Below are 13334 nucleotides of genomic sequence, written 5' to 3' on the forward strand. Positions count from 1 at the left end.
GCTGGATTAATTGCTGTTGCTTTTACTATATAAAGCAAGTTTTGGACCTTTTAAAAGTTCTATATAATTTTTTTATTGATATTTAAGTGTTTTTCAGGGGTTTTTCTTACGGGAAATCTTGGCAACATTGTAACACAAGCCAGGTGGACATGCAGTCACTTGTCAGTATATGCCAAATTTCTTTCTTTCATGGAGTCTGCTTGGTGGTTAGTGGAATAGGATTGTAAGTACCGTTTTTTTTCTATTTTCCTATTGTTTTCAGCCCTAATTGGGGGTAATTTCGTACAGTAATAAGTTGAGTCTTTAATCCTGTATACACCAGAACCTTTTATTTTTACTCAGTGTAGCGAAATATCGTTTTATTTCGAGTTTTGTTTTTTTGAGGTTATGTGAGTTGGGGCACGTTGTCTGTTATGTTTTTTAGGGCTTTTACCGGCTTTATTGTCTGACTAACGAGTCGTATATATTCAATTCCTCTTTTCAAATGGTTATTTGTTAAAATTCTTTTTATATTATCCTCTGTAGACAGGAATTTTAATATGTAAATAGGTTAATGTGACCCCGAAACGTTTCCACTAGGTTTGACATGAATGCCCTGTGATTTATTGGTATTTTCGTTTATTTTGAGTGGTGTGAGAGCTCTTTGGATTATCATAGTAATGTTTATGTGTGCATTTAAGCCCTAGTTTAGTCCTGTCGACTGAAATAGTCAGTCGACAATGGAGATACAGGGTGTTTTTGGTGTGTGCACAGTGTCTTTTAGGTGCCATTGAGAGGTAGGTGACATTATGGTAGTTATTTACATGCAATTTGGTGGGTTACACAGCATTAAGAAAACATTCAGTATCTCCTTTCAAAGTAATTAGTTCAGTTCAATGTGCACATGGACATGGATGGTCGCAATGAAATGCTGTCAATGTTCTCTTTGTTTTAGCCCCCGAAGTAACCCACCAAAATGCCACAAAACGAATACATTGAACGGCACCGTAAACTGTACGGGCGCCGTCTGGATTATGAGGAGCGCAAACGGAAGAGGGAGGCCAGGGAGCCCCACAAACGGTCACAAAAGACCCGCCAACTGCGCGGCATCAAAGCGAAAATATTCAACAAAGAGAGACGCAACGAGAAGATCCAAATGAAGAAGAAGATCAAGGCCCACGAAGAGAAGAAGACTAAAAACAAAGCGAACGAGAAAGTGGGCGAGGGGGCCCTGCCAGTGTACCTGCTGGACCGTGACGTCCAGTCCAGGGCCAAAGTCTTGTCCAACATGATCAAACAAAAGAGAAAAGAGAAGGCGGGCAAGTGGGACGTCCCCATTCCCAAAGTGCGGGCGCAGGCAGACGCCGAAGTCTTGAAAGTCGTCAAGTCGGGCAAGTCCAAGAGGAAAGCCTGGAAACGGATGGTCACGAAGGTCACGTTTGTGGGTGAAGGTTTTACCAGGAAACCCCCCAAGTTTGAGAGATTCATCAGGCCGATGGCGCTGAGGTTCAAGAAGGCCCACGTCACCCATCCGGAGCTCAAGGCCACCTTCTGTCTGCCCATCATCGGGGTGAAGAAGAACCCCAGCTCGCCCATGTTCACCAGTTTGGGGGTCATCACCAAGGGAACCGTCATCGAGGTGAACATTTCCGAGTTGGGCCTGGTGACGCAGGCGGGGAAAGTGGTTTGGGGGAAGTACGCCCAAGTCACCAACAATCCTGAGAACGATGGCTGCATTAATGCCGTGTTATTGGTTTAATTTTGTTGATTAAAAGGGTTTTTTTGAAATTTAATTTGTTTTATTGTCTTTGATTGTTTGGGTTTGGTTTAATTGCGGTTGTGTTTATCGGTTGGTTCTTTCTCTCTCTGGCAGTTCACCATGCAGATCTTTGTGAAGACCCTCACGGGTAAGACGATCACCCTCGAGGTGGAGCCGTCTGACACCATCGAGAACGTCAAGGCGAAGATCCAGGACAAGGAGGGGATTCCCCCGGACCAGCAGCGTTTGATTTTCGCGGGGAAACAATTGGAGGACGGCCGCACCCTCTCCGACTACAACATCCAGAAGGAGTCGACCCTGCACCTGGTGCTAAGACTCCGGGGCGGAGCCAAGAAGCGCAAGAAGAAGAACTACTCCACCCCCAAGAAGATCAAACACAAGAAGAAGAAGGTCAAACTGGCCGTGCTGAAGTACTACAAGGTGGACGAGAACGGGAAGATCCACCGGTTGAGGCGGGAGTGTCCCGGGGAGCAGTGCGGGGCGGGAGTCTTCATGGCCGCCATGGAGGACCGCCACTACTGCGGCAAGTGCGGCTTCACCCTGGTCTTCTCCAAACCGGAGGAAAAATAATTCCCTGTTTGTTTTTTTTTAACTTTAAAATGACTATTATGTAAAATAAAAATCGTAAAAATTGTTTATTTCTTTCATTTATTTAAACCCTTTACAATAAACATCCTCAAAATACTAAAAAAAAAAAAAAAAGATGTGGCGCCATCTATGAACCAATAGCGAAACTAAATGACATCTGTCTTAATCTGACAGCTGTCAAAGTTTCATTAGTTCCGCCATCCGTTCATAGATGACCGCCGCTGTCAAACTAATGACGTTTCCTTCCTGTCAAACGTCATGACTCAGCTGTATTAGTTTACAAATACATTTCCCAGAATAATAATAATAAATTGGGGCTCTTTTAGTGGAGTTTCACTCCCATTAGTGGGGCCCGAGTGTGTGTTTAAGTTAGTGGATGCAGTAAATAGTGCCCTCTTTAATAATTACGTAACAGGATCGAAGGATGCCCGGGTGGTATTACGAGAAAAAGGAGCTGCGGGTCACCCCCTCGATAGCGGAGGGGCTCGATTATAAGACTGAAATGCGCTACAGGAAAGAAGGTTAGTCCCTTTTTATACTTTTATTTGCATTTAAGATGACCCAAAGTATATAGAATTCTCAACAGAAATTGTTTATTAAGTTTATCTATTGCTCCATTGCTTTACTGAATTTATTGATGAAAGAGTTTGTCCTGTGTCTATAAACGTAGTAAAGAGCCCCTATGGGACCTATTAAGAGTGTTTGTTTAGTTTCTAAAGGTTAACTTTATCAAGAAAAGCAAGTTTTGTAGTTATTAATGCTTCCCCACTGTTTTTATGCATTATTGTATGCTGTTACTACTGGGCGGTAGTTAGGATACAGAAAAGTTCATTAACCTTACCAAAAATTAAATTTTTTTACTGTTCTTATTCCTACTTAATAAAATAGCGAGATGCAGAATGGTTTTGTTAATTTTGGTATAAGGAAATAGTGTACAATGTTTCTCCATTCTGCACTTCACCCACGATTAGGTAAAAAAGAAACACAAATGTACCTGCCTGTCTGTCTGTCCTATTTAGGTGCCAGATTCATAATTGATACAGGAATGAAAATGGACCTGGGCTACAACACGACGGCCACAGGAGTCGTCTATTTCCACAGGTTTTACATGTTTCACTCGTTTCAACAGTTCCCCAGATACGTAACAGCATGTTGTTGCCTGTTCCTCGCCGGTAAAGTGGAGGAAACGCCAAAAAAGTGCAAAGACATCATCAAAATCGCCCGCAACTTACTCACCGACCAAAAGTTCACCACTTTCGGCACCGACCCCAAAGAAGAGGTCATGACCCTGGAGCGGATCCTCTTGCAGACCATCAAGTTCGATCTGCAAGTGGAGCATCCGTACCAGTACCTCCTCAAGTACGCCAAGTGCCTCAAGGGGGACAAGGCGAAGCTACAGAAGATGGTGCAGATGGCCTGGACCTTTGTCAACGACAGTCTGTGCACCACCCTGTGCCTACAGTGGGAACCGGAAATAATCGCGGTCGCGTTGGTTTATTTGGCGGGCAAATTGAGCAAATTCGAGGTGGTCGACTGGGTGGGGCGTAACGCGAAACACCTCCGCTGGTGGGACATGTTCGTCGAGGACATCACCATGGACCTCCTGGAGGACATTTGCCACCAGGTGCTCGACTTGTACTCGCAACCGGCCCCAAAATCACCGTCGGAGAGTCCCCCGAGGGCGGCGGCGGCGACCGCCCCCTCCACCTCGCCGCCCGCCCGCCCCGCCAACGGGAGCGCGGAAAAAACGGCCGCCCAGTCCGCCGGTGCAGATCGACACGCGCCTGCCGCCGCCCCCCACGGGCGTCGGGGACGTAATGCCGCCCTTTAACGCGTATCAGAGCTTCACTCACGCGCCGCCCCCCTTGGGGGCGTTTCCGTTCGCCGCGCCGCCGGTTAACACGCCGCCTCCGAATCACATGCACGCGCAGCCGCCCCCGAACGTGTTTCCGCCCTTCGTGGGGCCGCCGCCGTTTAATCAAGTGCGCGTGCCGCCGCCGAACGGGCCTCCGCCGCCCCCGCCGCCTTTTTATTCGAACGGGTTACCGCCCCCGCATAGACCTTTCTTTCCTTCCACTTGAATTGTTTATTTCAAATAATAATAATAAAACACAATGGTTTGTTAATGAATTTGTTTAATTTTGAGTGAAAGTTTATAAATGTACGTTAATTAGTTGGTGGGAATGTTGAGGAGGCACTCTCGGATCTGGGTCCAGGTCTGGAGCCCCTAAAAGACAATTTTTTTGTATTAATTTGCAATGTATGACAAAAAATGGCAACAAAATTTGCAGGTTGACCCTCGAGGAAATTCTTTGAAAAACGGTTTTTATTTTTTTGTGAAAAATCGTTGAGGTTTAGAGAAAAATCATTTTAATAAAAGTTGTTGGGCCTAAGGAGGACTACCATTTGCAAAATATTTCATAATTTTATCTGTGACCATTTTCGAGAAAATTCAAGAAAACTGATTTTTATGTTTTCCCAATTTTCTCTGAAACTATGGGGAAAATTAGTGTTTTTATTTTTGTGTTGGATTCTGTGTAATAATGCCTAAAAAATAGCTAGAATCCCTTTTTGCCCTAAATTGCATATTAAGGAAGTTATGGGCGATTCTTTAAAAAAAGACCAATTTTTGACCTCAAAAATTTTGAAAAAAAATTTTTTTTTGAAAAATCAAAAAACTAAATTACCATAAGATAAAGCATTAAATTAGCATCAAATAATCCTTATGACACTTTTTTCTAACTTTCATAATAAGAGCACAAAAAAATGTAGAAAGATAGAATTACTCAAAAAAGCCTCAAAAATTAGCTTAAACTCAAAAAATTGAAAAATTAGAGATGTTTTAAGAGGGGAAAATATATTAGAATTGCTGTAAGTGAGTTTCCAGAATCAAAAATGCAAATTTAAAAAAAATCGGTTTTTGACCCAAAAATTTGAAGGGTGTAACCCTAGGGAAATTCTCTAAAAAATGGTTTTTATTTTTTTTTGGAAAATCTTTAAGGTTTAGAGAAAAATTGTTCAAACAAAAGTTATTGGGCCTAAGGAGGACTACCTTTTGCAAAATATTTCATAATTTTATCTGTGACCATTTCTGAGAAAATTCAAAAAAACTGATTTTCATATTTTCCCATTTTTCTCTGAAACTATGAAGAAAATTGATGTTTTTATTCTTGTATTGCATTCTATGTAAGAATGCCTACAAAAAAGCTAGAATACCTTTTTGCCCTAAATTGCATATTAAGGGAGCTATGGGCGATTCTTCAAAAACAGCTCAATTTTTGACCTCAAAAATTTCGAAAAAAAAATTTTTCTTGAAAAATCAAAAAACAAAATTACCACAAGATAAAACATTAAATTAGCATTAAAAAATCCCAATGACACTTTTTTCTAACTTTCATAATAAGAGCACAAAAAAAATTAGAAAAATAGAATTACTCAAAAAAGCCTCAAAAATTGGCCTAAACTCAAAAAATTGAGAAATTAGAGATGTTTTGAGAGGGGAAAATATATTAGAATTGCTTTAAGTAACTTTCCAGAATCAAAAATACAAATTTTAAAAAATCGATTTTTGACCCAAAAATTTGAAGGGTTGTACCCCAGGGAAATTCTCTAAAAAATGGTTTTTATTTTTTTGTGAAAAATCTTTAAGGTTTAGAGAAAAATTGTTCAAACAAAAGTTATTGGGCCTAAGGAGGACTACCTTTTGCAAAATATTTCATAATTTTATCTGTGACCATTTCTGAGAAAATTCAAAAAAACTGATTTTCATATTTTCCCATTTTTCTCTGAAATTATGAGGAAAATTGATGTTTTTATTTTTGTAATGCATTCTATGTAAGAATGTCTAAAAAAAAGCTAGAATACCCTTTTGCCCTAAATTGCATATTAAGGGAGCTATGGGCGATTCTTCAAAAACAGCTCAATTTTTGACCTCAAAAATTTCGAAAAAAAAATTTTTTTGAAAAATCAAAAAACAAAATTACCACAAGATAAAACATCAAATTAGCATCAAAAAATCCTTATGACACTTTTTTCCAACTTTCATAATAAGGGCACAAAAAAATGTTGAAAAATAGAATTACTCAAAAAAGCCTCAAAAATTGGCTCAAACTCAAAAAATTGACAAATTAGTGATGTTTTAAGAGGGAAAAATATATTAGAATTGCTGTAAGTAAACTTCTAAAATGAAAAATGCAAATTTAAAAAAATCGATTTTTGACCCAAAAATTTGAAGGGTCTACCCTAGGGAAATTCTCTAAAAAATGGTTTTTATTTTTTTTTTGGGAAATCTTTAAGGCTGAGAGAAAAATTGTTTAAACAAAAGTTATTGGGCCTAAGGAGGACTACCATTTGCAAAATATTTCACATTTTTATCTGCGATCATTTTCGAGATAATTCAAGAAAACCGATTTTCATATTTTCCCATTTTCCTCTGAAACTATGAAGAAAATTGATGTTTTTATTTTTGTATTGCATTCTATGTAAGAATGCCTAAAAAAAAGCTAGAATACCTTTTTGCCCTAAATTGCATATTAAGGGAGCTATGGGCGATTCTTCAAAAACAGCTCATTTTTGACCTCAAAAATTTCGAAAAAAAAAATTTTTTGAAAAATCAAAAAACAAAATTACCATAAGGTAAAACATTAAATTAGCATCAAAAAATCCTTATGACATTTTTTTCCAACTTTCATAATAAGGGCACAAAAAAATTTCGAAAATTTGTTTTCTCAAAAAAATGACTTTAAGTCAAAAAATTACGTTATTTAAGTTAATAAATGTGTAAAATAGCTGTCAAACAGTCTCCAGTGGTGAAATTCGTACCTTTTTAGCCGTTTTCAGTTGCAAAAAAGCGTAATTGGCCAAAGTCTCTGACAGGTCGGCCACCTTCTGCTTCTGGAACCGTTCCACCTCCTTCAAGGCCTTCTGAGTGAACTCCCTAGCAACCAAAACAAAAAAAAAAACTTCCCTCCACCACCACCACAAAAACAAAACACAACTTACTCCAACTGACCCTTCCGCTCGTCCACCAGGGCCGCACCCTCTCGAATCCGTTGCTCCAGCTCGTTCGCTTTGAACTCCCTCACCTCCTCCGTATCCACGGCCCCAAACAGGCGCGACATGAGCCCTAGGGACTTGCCCTGCCGCACCCGCGCCCTCTCCGCGTTCCTGCTCGTCACCGCCTCCTCCGAGTCCTCCAGTTGCAGCTGTAGGGCCTCCCTGTTCCCGCACACCCCCTGTAAAGACTCCGCGAAGAACAAATACTCTTTGAGTTGATCGGCGAGCAGCTCCTCGTCCTCCAAAGCGCCATCTATCGACGCGGCGAACGAGTCCAAGTAGTGTCCGATGCGTTGCAGGGAATCCCCCGTGGCGTCTCTCTCGCTCGCACTCCACTCGCTAAACACTCGCCCGTAGTTGGCGTGCAACTTGTGCACCGCATAAGTCCGCTCCGCCACACGACTCCGGTTCTTAAGGAGCTGAGTCACGGAGTTTTGGAACTCGGCCCCGTAGTCCCGAAGGGCCTCGAAGCGGGGGTGCGACTTGCGGACTCGTACCGCCACACTCAAAGTCTTCAGTTTTGTTTCCATCAGTTGGATGTACGAGTTGGTATCGCTCCAGGGGTTTTCTTCTTGGAGGAATTGGAGGAAGTGGGGGTCCCAGCCCAGCAGGGGGTGGGAGGCCGCCCTCAGTAAAAAGTTCTCCAGTCCGGCCCTCCTGCGGTCGATGAAGTTGGGGTCGAAGGTGTCGCTGGGGATCTTTTGCCAGGCGAACATGACCCGTTTCTCGGGCAACGGGGGCATGATGACGAACGGGAACTTGATCCTCAAGTAGTTCAGCAGCCGCTCGAACTCCGAGTATCTGCGCCACACGGTGGCATGTTTTCGGGGCTGTTTAGTGCTTGATCCAGTGGGTCTTTAAGTGATTATTATGAATGATTTTAAGGGTCTCAGGGGGGGCTTACTTACTTCGTTTCGATCAAGTACACCGTGTAAAAGTCCCTGAGGTTCAGGGCCCCATTGTTGCGTTTCTCCGACTCGGACACGGAAATTTCAATGTGGTTCATTAAGCAGCCCTGAAAAGTGGCAAAACTCACTTCTGGGGCCTCAGGGGGGCCGTTTGTTCGGGGCTCCTGCTCGCCCATTTTATTCTGTAGGTAAACAAGTTTGACCTTGAGAATAGTGGTGCGGCCACAGATGGCGCCCCAGTAAAACGTCACCGCCGCAAAAGTTTTTGATGGAATTCACTAGGGGGCGCCACTCAAAATAAAACTCGAACGCTCGTTTTTAACGTTTTATTTAGTAACCTAAATACGATCAATAGTCCTTTTATAAAAAAGAGATCATTCATTAAAATTATTGCGCTTCTTTCTTTCTTTTTGTACTAACAAACTAAATATACTCTACTATAATAATATATAATATAATACAAGGCACAATTTGATCATCCATGATATATAACGTTCCCCGTTCGAATTAGTACAGTCGGGGGAGCAACAGGCGGGGCACCTTGTTGCAGTAGCGCTCCCAAGGGATCCCGTAGCGGTGGGCGCAGTGGGCGTCGTCTCTATGGGCGCGCCACGTCAAGTAGGCGACGTTCAAGTAAACGAGCGCCACCGGGGGGGCGCATAAAACGAACGGCACCAGCGCCAGCTCGCTTAAGATGGCGCCCAAGTAGTTGGGGCGGCGCACCCACCCCCACCACCCTGACGACAGCAGCTTTTTCCCGTTTACGGTGGGGATGGTTTCCATGTCTACAAAATCAAGAAAACAATTAATTTGTAAACAAACGACAATCGAGCAAGATCACTCACGGGCAAACGTGGGGCCATAGGGGTTCTTCCTGAAGGAGTCCTTCTGGTTGTCACTCAGTCGCTTAATAATCAGTCCGGAGACGAAGAGGAGGGAGACGAGGGTCAATTTCCAGGGTGCCAAGAGCACTCGGTGCTCCAGGAGGTACTGCTGGATAAAACCGTTAAAAAACGGGTACAGCAGGTAACTGAGGCACGTGCGAAACCCGAAACCCTCCTGCTGGATCTCCTTGGAGGTGACTCGGGTCGCCTCAAATACCAAATCGTCCAAAACCCTTAACAGGAACAAGAGAGAAAAGACCCAAAAGGCGCCTGGGGCACCCCGGAAAACCCCCCGGAACCCCTCAAGGTCCTTGGGCACCTCCTCCAAGATAATCCCCCGGGACATCCAAGATACCGTGACCAGCAACTGGGACAACAGCAACACCCGGTGCACGAACACCTTGAGGTCCAACAGCCCCATAAACAGGCGGGGGTGCATCTCTTGCCCGGCGAAGAAGTTGTACAGCCGACCGCGCCCTACAGTCCCGCTGTTCAGGGCGCTTACGGGCACGTACAGACTGCGCGCGTAAGCGAACAGGCTGAGCAGCACCCCGGACAGCGCGGCGGCCCCATACAGCCCCCGCAGGTTCACCGTGATCAAGTGCAGCACCGGGATTTGCTTGTAATGGAGTAGAGCCACGGCTGTAAGGGTCAGAAGGGCGCAAAAAAGCCCGTTGCACACGTACACGAGTTTACCGTGTTTGTCCGGTAGGCCTGTGACCCTTTTGCCCCCGAACGGTAGGGCTGTCAGTAGGGCTGTGGCCAGTAAAAAGCTCCAATAGCCAAGACAGACTTTCAGGTCGAAATAATGCGATACTGAGGGTTTTCGAGGGGTTTCGGTGAAGGAGCAGCTGGTCTCGTCGCAAAAGGAGTATAGAACGGGCCCCAGGGCTACAATGGAGACCATGAAGGTCACCACGCCCAGGAGCCCCCCGAAGTTGTCTTCTGGGGATTTTCTCACGGGGGGGGCACTGTCTTTGCTCAACTGTTCATCCTCATCGGAAAATTCATAGAGTTTCTTTGAGGTCACCTCGAAATGTTTGAGGTGCACGATTCGTTCCACGTCCTTGTTGTGCGACCGCGTGAGTCTTTTGGAGATTTGAGGAGGTTCCACCGACGTCTCCCTTTTATCCTCCAAAACCTGTTAAAGCCAATTTCTCTATTATGAATTAAACAAATTAATAATAAATAACCTTCTCGATTAGTTCCACCCTGGTGCGTGCCCGTACGGCCGCCTTGGGCTTCTCCTTAACCTCCGTTCTCTCGTCCTGGGTGTCTGAGTCTTCGGTGTCCGGCTGGGGCACGGGGGTCTTCTTGGGTATCCGGCTCCTGGAAGGGGAGCCCCTGATGGGGCTGCGCCTAGTAGGGGTCACCACTCTCCCGCTACTCCTGGTGGGTGATTTTGTCACGTCGACACTCTTCCTCCTTCTCACTGAGGGTTCAATTGTTGCTATTGGCTCGGGTTTTATTCGAGAGGGACTCTTGGGTCTCCCAGGGCTCTTCGGTCTGCCCGGGCTCTTGGTCCTTGCGGGGCTTCTGGACTTTTTAGGGCTTCTCGCTCTTGTTTCTGTCAGTTTCTTGGGGGCATTCTTTGGCAGGACCATGGTGTACTGGAACAAGATGTTTCAAGTGATTTAAGGTAAAAATGAGCCCCCCAGGACCCTCAAGCACATGCTCTAAACCCTTTAAACGATGTCCTATAGAGTTCTAGAGCGGTTGAAGGAAACTTACCGAGGTAAATGCACTGAAACACTCACGTAATCAGCGGAAAGGCAAAAAACAAAAAAAAAAACCGTCACTATTTTCGTATTTTTGAAGCACAACGCGAAGAGACGCCAACGACTCCTGTAAACAAACAAAAAGGACGCCACGAAAATGGCGTTTAAAGCGTCAGACGAGGATAGAAGACGACGTTTCGGTTTGAACGGAAACCTGGGGTGACAAGGAACGGGGGACGCCATCTGTGACGTCCGGCGAGAAGTTTGTCGCTGTTTAATGGCAATATTGATCATGATATTTTAGAAAACTTATTTGGAGTTTTTACTGAACTTTAAAGGGGGTTTTGCTGATTAATTTGATATATGAACCATCCTGGAAGGATCAGAACTCGCTGAGTTATAGCCACTTTTATGAGCCGAGGTCCAGGACCCTTTTTTTCCTTCCCCAAGTGTTTTCAACCCTCTGTAGCTCAGTTGTTATTGGGTCTACGGAAAAATTTTTGGTAGCACTGGAAAGCCCATTTAATTTTCTTTATTTTATATAGTATAATATATTTTCGTAGAACCATCCCTTAAGGAGATATATGAGGTGATATAAAGTACATGCAAGCTGATCGTAACGGGGGTTCTTTATGGTAAAACTAATGTCATTTCAACCCTCTGTAGTTTAGTTAATATCAAGAGTATTTGGAAATGGTTGATACCATTGGAAAGCAAATTTAATTATTATTTTTTTGTATTTAAATGAATTTTCATAGGTCCATCCCTTAGGAAGATATACAGGGTGTTTTATAGTGGACAGCAAATTGAAGTACAGGAAATTGAAACCCCTGTATCTCAGCTATTATTGAGTCTATTTAAAAATGTTTGGTACTACTGGAAAGTACATTAAATTTGCGTCATTTATTTATTCTATAGAATTTTTTAGACGTCCATCCCTTAATGAGATATACAGGGTGTTCCATAAGACACAGTAATTAGGAGTACAGCTAATTCAACCCCCTGTATCTCAGTTATTATTATGTCTATTGAAAAATGTTTGGTACCACTGCAAAGCTCATTAAATTTGCGTCATTTACTTATTCTATAGAATTTTTGATACGTCCATCCCTTAATGAGATATACAGGGTGTTTCATAAGACACAGTAATTAGAGGTACAAGAAATTCAAACCCCCTGTATCTCAGTTATTATTATGTCTATTGAAAAATGTTTGGTACCACTGCAAAGCTCATTAAATTTCCTTCATTTACTTGTTCTATAGAATTTTTGGTACGTTCATCCCTTAATGAGATATACAGGGTGTTCCATAAGACACAGTAATTAGGAATACAGTAAATTCAACCCCCCGTATCTCAGTTATTATTAAGTCTATTGAAAAATGTTTGGTACCACTGCAAAGCTCATTAAATTTCCTTCATTTACTTACCCTACATAAATCCTCATAAGTCCATCCCTTAACGAGATATACAGGGTGTTCCATTATACACAATACACCAATTTATCATGTTTATTAATTTATTTTATCAATATATTACATATACAATTTATTTACACTAAAAAATAAAATAACATTTACACATATAAAGCTCCAGGGACGTGCCTAGGGGGATAGGGAAGACGATTGCACATTTAAAAATAAATTAATAAATAATTTGTTACACTGGGAGGGAGAAAGGGGGGGTGGGTTAGGAAATGACGCAGTTGCTGTCCTCTTTGCCGGGGATTTCCAGGTGGGACACGTCGTGCTCGATGATCTCGTCGTCCTCGATCCTGAATAAATAAAATTAAAAAAAAAATAAATGAATAAAATAAAACAATCGACTTACGCTTTCTCTTGACTGTCCAGGTGGTGGACCAGTTCATCTCTTTTGTTTACGATCTGGACCAGTTCGTCCAGGAGGGCCTGTTCCCGGTTCCTCTGCTCCTCCGTCTTCTTCCAGTCCTCGATGGAGGCGATCTGGCGCAGCTCCTCGTTGAGGAGTTTGTACCTTGTCTCGTAATCTGCCTCTTTTTCCCTGTAGTAGTTGAGGTAAAAATTGAGTAAAAGGGGAGTTTTGAGATTGTTTTGGTGCAAAAATGAAGTAAATCGGATGAGTAGCAGGGAAGTTATTACGCTTTGTATCAAGTGGGGCTGACCTTGCAGCGGTAGATTGTAAAATTGTGAATAAAAATAGTTGTAGAGGTTCACATTGGTTGGTTTAGGTCTTAAAAGTTGCAGAATGTTATTCTAAAGCTTGAATGATAAAAATCAAGTCAAAGTGATAATTAGGAGAGAAGTTAGGGCACTTTTTATCAAAAAGGGGTCTCGACTAACGAATGTTAATAAATTCCTAAATAAAGTCAGTTCTACTGAGCCAGTTTGATTCATTTACATCTACATAAGCTCTTTCTATAGCTACAGCACAGAAATTGGCTAATTA

At 42.9% G+C, this 13334-nt stretch overlaps 6 protein-coding genes across 6 annotated transcripts in view; 3 read left to right on the plus strand and 3 right to left on the minus strand.

Annotated features, from left to right (window-relative positions):
• Positions 1–94: 94 nt before the first annotated feature.
• Positions 95–2393, plus strand: LOC126747621 (ubiquitin-40S ribosomal protein S27a). Its single transcript, XM_050456361.1, has 2 exons — positions 95–223; positions 1853–2393. Exon 2 carries the CDS (start codon positions 1859–1861, stop codon positions 2327–2329), a length of 471 nt encoding a protein of 156 aa, XP_050312318.1. The 5' UTR covers positions 95–223; positions 1853–1858; the 3' UTR covers positions 2330–2393.
• On the plus strand, positions 105–1763 carry LOC126747619 (ribosome biogenesis protein NSA2 homolog). Its single transcript, XM_050456359.1, has 2 exons — positions 105–223; positions 935–1763. Exon 2 carries the CDS (start codon positions 956–958, stop codon positions 1736–1738), a length of 783 nt encoding a protein of 260 aa, XP_050312316.1. The 5' UTR covers positions 105–223; positions 935–955; the 3' UTR covers positions 1739–1763.
• Positions 2394–2606: 213 nt separating the features above from the next.
• On the plus strand, positions 2607–4473 carry LOC126747625 (cyclin-K). Its single transcript, XM_050456367.1, is given in 3 exon segments — positions 2607–2868; positions 3367–4179; positions 4181–4473. Coding segments are annotated over 3 exon segments (1158 nt in total). The 5' UTR covers positions 2607–2771; the 3' UTR covers positions 4429–4473.
• LOC126747624 (sorting nexin-4-like) lies at positions 4466–8528 on the minus strand. The gene is made up of 4 exons (XM_050456366.1): positions 8311–8528; positions 7349–8257; positions 7169–7283; positions 4466–4574 (listed from the first exon to the last, which is right to left on the minus strand). Exons 1-4 carry the CDS (start codon positions 8484–8486, stop codon positions 4518–4520), a joined length of 1257 nt encoding a protein of 418 aa, XP_050312323.1. The 5' UTR covers positions 8487–8528; the 3' UTR covers positions 4466–4517.
• A 93-nt stretch (positions 8529–8621) lies between these two features.
• On the minus strand, positions 8622–11093 carry LOC126747623 (delta(14)-sterol reductase TM7SF2). Its single transcript, XM_050456365.1, has 4 exons — positions 10926–11093; positions 10388–10804; positions 9156–10335; positions 8622–9095 (listed from the first exon to the last, which is right to left on the minus strand). The coding sequence occupies exons 2-4, from the start codon at positions 10796–10798 to the stop codon at positions 8818–8820; spliced, it is 1869 nt and encodes a 622-aa protein (XP_050312322.1). The 5' UTR covers positions 10799–10804; positions 10926–11093; the 3' UTR covers positions 8622–8817.
• Positions 11094–12411: 1318 nt separating this feature from the next.
• The window catches only part of LOC126747622 (EH domain-binding protein 1-like), a 37347-nt gene continuing 36424 nt past the window's right edge, over positions 12412–13334 (minus strand). The window contains exons 11-12 of the mRNA XM_050456364.1: positions 12741–12929; positions 12412–12684 (exon numbers count right to left, since the gene is read on the minus strand). Coding sequence (XP_050312321.1) covers positions 12600–12684; positions 12741–12929 — 274 coding nt within the window. The 3' untranslated portion in view covers positions 12412–12599. The remainder of the gene's footprint in view (positions 12685–12740; positions 12930–13334) is intronic.

Source organism: Anthonomus grandis, chromosome 19 (genome assembly GCF_022605725.1).
Source record: "Anthonomus grandis grandis chromosome 19, icAntGran1.3, whole genome shotgun sequence".
Taxonomy (NCBI): Eukaryota; Metazoa; Arthropoda; class Insecta; order Coleoptera; family Curculionidae; genus Anthonomus; species Anthonomus grandis.

Excerpts from the sequence above, each read along its gene's own strand:
- LOC126747621 (XM_050456361.1), top strand. The coding sequence starts at position 1,859 with ATGCAGATCTTTGTGAAGACCCTCACGGGTAAGACGATCACCCTCGAG.
- LOC126747619 (XM_050456359.1), top strand. The coding sequence starts at position 956 with ATGCCACAAAACGAATACATTGAACGGCACCGTAAACTGTACGGGCGC.
- LOC126747624 (XM_050456366.1), bottom strand. The coding sequence starts at position 8,486 with ATGGGCGAGCAGGAGCCCCGAACAAACGGCCCCCCTGAGGCCCCAGAA. Across the intron at positions 7,284-7,348 it reads GAGCGGAAGGGTCAGTTGGA|GGAGTTCACTCAGAAGGCCT; the intron begins GTAAGTTGTGTT and ends TTTGGTTGCTAG. Across the intron at positions 4,575-7,168 it reads AACTGAAAACGGCTAAAAAG|GGGCTCCAGACCTGGACCCA; the intron begins GTACGAATTTCA and ends ATTGTCTTTTAG.
- LOC126747623 (XM_050456365.1), bottom strand. The coding sequence starts at position 10,798 with ATGGTCCTGCCAAAGAATGCCCCCAAGAAACTGACAGAAACAAGAGCG. Across the intron at positions 10,336-10,387 it reads GGGTGGAACTAATCGAGAAG|GTTTTGGAGGATAAAAGGGA; the intron begins GTTATTTATTAT and ends TGGCTTTAACAG. Across the intron at positions 9,096-9,155 it reads CTATGGCCCCACGTTTGCCC|ACATGGAAACCATCCCCACC; the intron begins GTGAGTGATCTT and ends TTGATTTTGTAG.